The sequence below is a fragment of the Durio zibethinus genome, chromosome 15, assembly GCF_047325235.1.
Source record: "Durio zibethinus cultivar Kanyao isolate XHJ-2024 chromosome 15, ASM4732523v1, whole genome shotgun sequence".
NCBI lineage: Eukaryota > Viridiplantae > Streptophyta > Magnoliopsida > Malvales > Malvaceae > Durio > Durio zibethinus.
The window spans coordinates 21,324,563-21,333,038 of record NC_143176.1 but is presented as its reverse complement, the minus strand read 5'-3'; the positions used below and the strand labels follow the sequence as shown (position 1 = coordinate 21,333,038).

The 8,476-nt window shown below is 32.8% G+C and overlaps 1 protein-coding gene and 1 pseudogene across 3 annotated transcripts; both read right to left on the bottom strand.

Moving 5' to 3' along the window:
* Positions 1 to 238: 238 nt before the first annotated feature.
* Positions 239 to 2,934, bottom strand: LOC111302125 (putative serine/threonine-protein kinase-like protein CCR3 pseudogene; annotated as a pseudogene). Its single transcript, XR_016327990.1, has one exon. The product of XR_016327990.1 is annotated as a putative serine/threonine-protein kinase-like protein CCR3 pseudogene (transcript).
* A 2,082-nt stretch (positions 2,935 to 5,016) lies between these two features.
* On the bottom strand, positions 5,017 to 6,065 carry LOC111302124 (uncharacterized). Of its 2 annotated transcripts, none has more exons than XR_016327989.1 (3): positions 5,805 to 6,065; positions 5,569 to 5,716; positions 5,017 to 5,433 (listed from the first exon to the last, which is right to left on the bottom strand). XR_016327989.1 is itself a non-coding variant. In XM_089744313.1 (3 exons), exons 1-2 carry the CDS (start codon positions 5,954 to 5,956, stop codon positions 5,656 to 5,658), a joined length of 213 nt encoding a protein of 70 aa, XP_089600439.1. In that variant the 5' UTR covers positions 5,957 to 6,065; the 3' UTR covers positions 5,017 to 5,433; positions 5,621 to 5,655. The 2 variants fall into 2 exon arrangements, 1 of the variants encoding a protein (XP_089600439.1); XM_089744313.1 differs by having other exon boundaries at positions 5,621 to 5,716.
* Positions 6,066 to 8,476: the final 2,411 nt, after the last annotated feature.

The window sequence follows — 8,476 nt, the reverse complement described above, 5'->3', positions numbered from 1 at the left end:
ATTGCCGTTTTGTCTCCTAAATCAGACCTTTGATGCTGACTACAATACTTATTACCGTAAACTGACGGGTGAAAAGCAAAAAAACTGATTAGAAACCACTTCAAGTTTAAGATGTAGAGATAGAGTCAACTAAAACTAGATTACAGGGACCATTTTGTCTGTGACCATTGATCTCCAAAACACATTCTTTTCTCTTTTTCAATCTTTTGAACAATTTTTAGCTTCAATAGAACACCACATTTTTTCTATTTTTAATCTTTCATTTAAATTCAAAAAGTCATAAGAAGAATCAAGAAAATTGGGTTAATACTGGCTACAGAGCTGGAGAAAAATCGATTAAAATACAGTTAAAAAAAAAGAATTGAATGAACTCCAATTAAATCTCAATCCGAAGGAAGGGAAATTGTTCTAGAAGAGAGGCTAGCAGGGCTATCCTCGCAAAGTGTCAGCGCTTTCTCCAAATTGGCTACAATGTCTGTCATATTAGGCCTCTCTTTTCCCTCCAAATTCACACAACGCATAGCTATATGAGCCATCAGCTCCATAGCCTCAGCCTCATGAATCTCTGGCATGCCAATTCTTCTATCCACCACTGTCCGGAGATCCCCTGCCAATATCCTCGGGCTAGCATATTCAACCACCCCCGTTGGCCCTGTGCCATCTTCATTTTTGAAAACAGCTTTTCTTCCCGTCAAAAGCTCTAACAATACCACCCCCACACCATATACATCACTTTTTGCTGTCAGTACATTCGACACATAGTATTCAGGATCAATGTATCCAACTGTCCCAACTGCCCTGGTTGACATAAATTCTTGATCAGATTCCGGTCCCATTAGTGATAATCCAAAATCGGAAACTCTAGCTGTCCAGTTTGCATCTACTAGTATATTTGAGGACTTGATGTCTCTATGAATTATAGGTGGCACTGCATAGTTGTGGAGGTAATCAATCCCCCTTGCAGCATCTAATGCAATTTTGATCCTCATTTTCCAGGAATTTAGAATGCTACTACCTTTTTCGATATTGTCATTGTTATGCAGATGATCATAGAGTGACCCATTGCTCATGTACTCGTAAACCAAAAGCCTCTCATCATTTTCTTGGCAGAATCCAACTAACCCCACTAAATGCTTGTGGTGAAGCCGTGATAACAACGCTATTTCTGAATCAAATGCAGTTTCTTTCTCTTGGAATTTCTTCACCTTTATAGAAGTTTCTCCTTTTTTAATGGCAACTTCACGACCATCTGGAAGTTTGCCTTTGTAAACCACCCCAAAGCTCCCAGCACCAATCCTGTTTTCCACTGAGAAATTGTTAGTAGCATTAGAAAGCTCTAATAATGAAAAATTTTGGGTTTTCTCTACATGTTTCGATGATGATGACCCACTTCTATGGCGTCCTAGTCTTCCTGAGCTGTTGCGCCTGGTGGAAAATGATCTTAAAGGTGGGGTAATGGAATCATTATTATCCAGATCATTCGTAATTATATTAGCATCTGTAACCGCGGGTTGCACAGAATTATGAGGCCTGCAAAGCAAGAAGCCACATACTCCTTCCCATAAGCAGTAGGTAATAGTGCAAATCCCTGCAAAAGCTCCAACTGATCCAACGATTAAAAATGCCAAAGAAAGCCTGTTAATGCCCTTCCTTGGTGGAGAAAATTGCTTCGTTCCTTGTGAAGGAAGTGGTGCTAGTATTGGTGTCAATGGCACTGGAAGTGGAAGTTCAGTCTGGCATGATTCACAAATGTTCCCTGAGCCATCACACAAGGTCTCAGAATTCAGATACGTACCACAATTACATGAAGCCTTAACACATGGACCTGGAATTACCATTCCCAAAGGAAGATCACTAACCCCATTAGACCATCCAGGTCCCCAACAAATCATTGTTAAATTCCTTGTTGTCAAGCCGCAAATAAAATTCAAACCAGCAACAATTGACTCAAATGAAACATCTTCCACTGCATTATAATCAAATTCAGATCCGTTTGCTCCTCCCCAGCATAGAACCAATCCATTTATTCGCCTGATACCGCAACTAAAATTTCCTCCCAATGACAGACCTGAAAACTCAAAAGCTGAACTGGAAGGACCATCAAGTTGCCCGGACTCATTATTCCCTTTACAAACCAAGAATCCTGTCCTAGTCAATCCACAAGCATGAGAATCTCCAGCAACCAAATAGGACATTGACAAGTTACCAAATTGTCTTTGGATTTCAACTCCCATCCTATTACCACCCCAACAGAAAACTGTGCTACCATTCTTCAAAATCCCACAAGTAAAGCCATTCCCTGAGGTGATTGCACGAAACTTTAAACCAACTCCAGGTGACGGAAATGGAGAACCACTCCCTCCTCTCCAGCATCTAGCTATACCAGAATCCACCTCTCTAGCACAAACCTGATCATCACCAACTGCCAGGTTAGTCAAAGAGATATTGTAGTTGGAATATATACGCTTTGGCCAAAAATACGAATTCACTGAAGTTTGAGTCTCCCAACAGTGAATGATGAATCCACCTGACCTGAGCCCACAAAAAAAGCTCCTGCCACCAGAGATTGCTTCAAATGATACATTAGGCAAAACCGAAATATTGAGTCCATTTTGGTAGCACTGGATTCTCTGTGTTGCCTCACCAGCAATGATGCCACAAACAGTGCCCGTGCCGAAGGTGACAGCAACCGTGGAGCCTGAGCTGAGAGCGGTAACAACTGCACATTCTGTCGATAATGAAATGATGATAGTGGCGGCGACAAGGAAGGAGAAGGGTGACAGGGTCATTTGAGAGATGTTAGTTTCTTGTTGTTCCTCATTGAAGAAGAGTAAAAAGATAGAAGCTGAGAGCACGACAGGAACGATAAAAGAGAGTTGAGTGATAAAACAATACATTACAATACAATTCATACAAGTGTGGTGCGTGTGGTCCCGTGAAATTGGTGATGTTGTTGGGAGGGGAGGGGTACCTGGTGATTCAAACTTTCAGAAATTTATTTTATCAAACATAACTTTATAAAAAAAAAAAAAAAAAGGCTTAGTTGCAGAATTTACTGTTGGGAAACCTTTTAAAAGTACTTAAATGATAGTTCCCACAACAAAAAATATTGCTTTTTTTTCCTCTAGGATTAATAGAGATAACGAAAATATAAGGAGAAATGTAATCAGATATGATTTTTCCTACATAGGATTCTTCATTGCTGTTGAGAAAGAGAATGTTTTGGCACTCTAGAGAAGAAAAACAAGATATTAACTTGGATCATATTGGATTTTTCATATTTATAACAAGCAATTAATACAAGAATTTCGAAGTAAATGTTGAATAAGCAAAGCAAAAGAAATCTTCCATGTACTTGTAGGTCAGTTTTTGTAAGTACTTTAGGAACTGCTGAGCAGTTTGGTTGATGTTCTGGGTTGATTGTTGTTTAATCTGTTAAGTCACGGGGCTGCATTTTAGGTTGGTTTTAATGTACTTTATGTCCGCATTAGAAGGATGTGACTCGTTACGATGAAAATTGGCAATTTAACATATAATATAATGTTTTGATCAGTGAGCCCCATCAAAGAAACTGATCTAAACGCATCAGAAAGATCAAAATGTTATAAGAAAAGCATTAATATACTTGGTTAAACTGTTCAGATTCAAATTTTAGATATGTTAATTATCATCTTTGAAGGGTTTATTCAGACAAGTGATGAAATTAATTTCATTAAGATTAAAAATAACAATAAATGTGAAATTGATTATTGAAATTGTGAGATTAAAATCAAAGGTATGATATGTATTTGGATACAAAAATAACCATTAAAGACATTCACTAAAAATTGTATATATTAAAATTTTTAAATTATTTAATAGTTATAAATTAATAAATAATTTATAAATATTAAATTATTTTTAATTAAATAATAAATTTGTTAATAAATAATTAAAATTTATTTACTAATTTATTATATAATAAAATTTATTTTACATTAAGTTAATAGAATTACTTTATAATTTTTAAATAAAATCAAGATAAAAAAAATGTAAAACATTAAAGTTGTTAGCATGAAGGAGAGAAGTGACAACAAAAAAATGGAGGAATTGCGTTGAGCCACTAGAAGTTCTATCTCCAATGAAAAAATGACGTAAATAGTACTGTACGGTTACATTGTTTGGATTTATAAATTGTGATTGACAGAATTTTTCATAACAACTGAACTTCTATTGGATGCTCATTTCAATTCAAACTCACCCTCAAAGCGACAACATAAATAAATTGAATTAAATTTTGAATTCATCGGGAAAACAACTCTATTATTTGCTAATCATTTACAAAATGCAAGGTTTTAGGGGTACCCTGATTTTCCTAAAGATATTAAATGAGTTGGATGCTGAAGCCAAAAAGCATCATACCTGCCAGTTCAGGTAGGTAGCCACTCCTTGAAAAGGTCATAAGGCAAATCTGTAAAATGCAAGTCAGAAGGCCTATTCCTTGTATTTGGTCATCTAGTTTAGGATGCCTGCAGCTGGGTTTGGAATTTAGTGTCTCTACAGCTGGTTTTTGACATGGTAGATGAATTAGGTATTAAAACAAAAGAGATTTATTCCACGTGTTCGGTGATTAGTCAAGCATCATCGGAAAGCAGAACTTAGAATCTTTAAGGCTGCTGTCACACAGTTGAAATCGAATAAAAATATGCAGTCCTAACACCCCCCACATTGTTTTTCTTTTTTTTTTTAAATTCATGGAAGGCAACTGGGGCTTCCATCACATCGTTGAGTTTCAAAAGCATATGGTAGTCGTTGGTTTATGTTAATGAGTTAACCAAATCAATACAATACCCACCAGAGTAGCTAGGCCACAGCTCCTTACCATTCACTCACACCACCCAATTTACAGCTTGGATCAAAACTCCCATGCTTTAAACATTTTTGGCAACTCAGAGATTTAAATTCTGGCGCTGGCTGAAATAAAAGCTCAATTCCAAACTTTGGAATTGTCAATATTTCTATATATATACATGTATGTCTATATACATGACTGTTCACTTAATAGAATTATGTAATTTCTTACAACCTTGATGCAATCATGGCAACTAATCTGATACTAAATGTTTAGTTCGAACAAGCATCTTATTATGATGCCTATTTCAGCTGCAGTGAGCTGAGATGGGACTTGCACCCAATAGTAGGATACTAGGAAATTAAACTGTTCTAGACTCAAATCTCAGCCCAAGCTTAGCCTTCAAGGAGGTCTTTTTCGTCTGCATCAGCTGCCATGCCACTATCAAAAGTCTCATATTCATAGTCCTAATCAAGATCTTCCATAGATTTTCCAAAAACAAATGACTTTGTCCCCATTGTTGTAAACGGCATCAGACCAAACACTCTGGCAGTCTTGATCTCCCTGGCAACCTTCCTCTGGGCCTTCGCACTAATACCAGCCTACAAAATGAACTAAAAGGTTATAATAAAGGAAACTCCATAATCTACCATAGGTGAAGCAAACCAAACAAACAGAATCAGCACTAGAATTTCATTATTAGGTGTAATTACATCATTTATAAAACAAGAACGCACTTCTGTTTTGATTCTGAAAACAAATAGTGATGCTAAATTCTGATAGGCTCACCCTGATATCAGCTTTTCTCGGTACTTCCTCCGTAGTTACATCAAATGTGATGTTTCTGGCAGGTTTCCGTACTCCTGGCCTTCTACGATCAATATCCTGCATTAAGTTACACAGAATTTGAATGAAAGGGAAATATTACTAAGAACAAACAAAAATTGCCTAAAAACAACCCTTAAGTTCGTACGTCTTTTCAGAGTGAAAGCTGACATCTGGTCTAAAAACATAATCATCCTTATCCATTTCTTCGGGATCAAACTCAAAGCAAGTGGCTGCTTTCTTCAATTTCCCATCCATTCCATCCGATAACGTATTGAAACTCTCATCCAAGCCATCCATTGTTGGCTCATCTTCACTACCCGATGGAGAACCAGAACGGTCATGTAAGCACTGAAGTCTATCAAGCTTTTCATAAAAGGATTGAGCCTTCGGACCATCCCCTCAATACCCACAAAAAATCCTCCGTTCAAATTCATCATCTGGCTCGAATGAGTTGGAATTTGGACGCTGCCCATCAAACCCATTTCCTGTATGATGATAAACAAACTAAAATTTTCATTAAAGGGAATTTTTAAGGGAATTTACAAAAGAAAAAAAAAAAGGTACTTGAAAATGAACCTGTTGAGAGAAATCTGACACTTTGGAGATGCTGACATGGGCGTGGTAAGCCACCTTCGAGTGAACCAAACAGAACTCGAGCAATTCTCATTTCTGATAATAACAAGCTCAGCAACAACCTTAAAACCCAACAACAACAACAAAGAAGAAGAAGAAGAAGAGGTGAATATTCAAAACAGGGATTAATGGGACTTTGTAGGTTTCTGTTCTTCTGAGGTTTTGGGTTTGGGATTTTTTGCATTTCATTTGAGTCGGGCTTAGGCGATGAAGATTAATTTGTTGAACCCAGGCCTTGAGATCGGGCCATTAGGATCTCCTTATGAACTGAGCCTACACAAGAAGGGCTCTGAAATAACCTTTTTTTTTTCTTAATTAACTAAATTTCTTCTATGAAAGAGGGGAAAACTAAATTCTAGTATATAGTCACTTTTTCAGTTAAGTTTGGAGGATTTTTATTTTTGCAAAAGGTATAGTTACCAATTATCCTTCGAGTCTAGTAATTTGAGTATTTGTATCATGAAAATATTAATATTTTATATATTTATATTATATTTTATACCAAAATTATGTGTTATTATTTGTATCAATATAAAATATAAAATATTTTTTTTTATTTTATTAAATTTATTCATGATTTTTATCCAAATTTTAAATCATATTACATTTGTGTTTTTTATCCGTATCATTTTTACATCATATTATCGTATCATATTTAAAATTATCAAATCACTCAAATATAAAGTCACAATCTAAAGATTAAAAAAAATTATAAATACTAAAATTTAAATATTAAATTTTTTAAATATTATTTATTAAAAATATTTACATAAATTAATTAAACTAAATCTGTGTTATAGATTTAACAATGATTGGTGTTGTTCTACTTTACGTTTAAGATTTTTTTTAACTGAAAATCAATTTTTTAGAGTCAATATATAATTAATAATATTGTTTGCCTTACTAAATTTACTCAAGTGTAGCTTAGTAGAGACAGAGCTGGTACTAAATCCTAACAATAGGTGTGCAAACTAAGATTAATTCATTTTCAATCAAAAGAATATTTTCATTGCCTAAAAAAACAAATTGAATATGCATTTCAAATAAATCTAGCAACATATTCATAGATTACCTTTTTTTATATAAAAAAAATTTGAAGATAGATAAATTATTTAATTTTTCATATCAAAATAAAATGTATCGTATCTGACAATCTAAAATAGATAATTACAAATCGTGCATTCAAAATGATCCTAATAAATAACTACCGATAAAATTCAAATCCAAAACCTTTTTGTCGTATAAATTATCTTTATTTCTCTCAAATATAGTTTTACTTACCATTATAATTGTCAACAAGATGTCTTTCAAGCTAATCTCAAGCCTTCCTCTCTTTAAACAATTGTTCTTAAATTATTAATACTTTGAACCCTCTTTTTTCTTATGGTTTGAAAGAATTAAAAATAAAAAGGTTAGCACCAAATTGTAAATCCATCAATCCAAGTAGCTAAATCAAAATGATATTTCAGTATTTCATTATATATTCAAATATGCTTTATTTGAATAATTATCCATTTTTAAAAAGTGTCATTTAAAGTATATAAAATTTATATTTTAATATTATAATTTTTTTAATTTTATTTTTTATAAAATAATATATTTTATTCACAGCAATAGGTTTTATTTATTTTACATAAAAGATTGTAATTTCAAAATAAAAAAATTATAAATGTTAAAATTAAAATTTTTAAATTTTTAAATAAAAAAATAATTAATTTAACTACGCTCGCAGTTCAACAGTTTTCATTTTTCAGCCTCCTACTTTAGAGAAATATTTAGATAAAAATTCTTAGATAAAATTAGTGAAATTTCTAACTAAAAATAATTAAATCAAAATTAAAATCAAAAATCAAAATTAATAAACTAAAAGGTATCATTACATGGATCAAATATATAAACTTTGAAAAAAATTTAATAAATTTTGATATATATTTTTAAATAAATATTTTTAATAAAATATTGATAAATTTTTACTATTAAATAAATATCAATCAAAATTAAATTATAAATAATATTTTAAATCATTTTTATATATTATTGATCTTCATATTAAATTTTATCAATTTATTAATTTAAATTTGTTATTTAATTATTTTATTTAATTTTACATAATTTACTTTAAAAAATTTATGTAAAATTTTTTCCTATTTTTAACGGAATCTTACAATTCCATCAATCCATCAA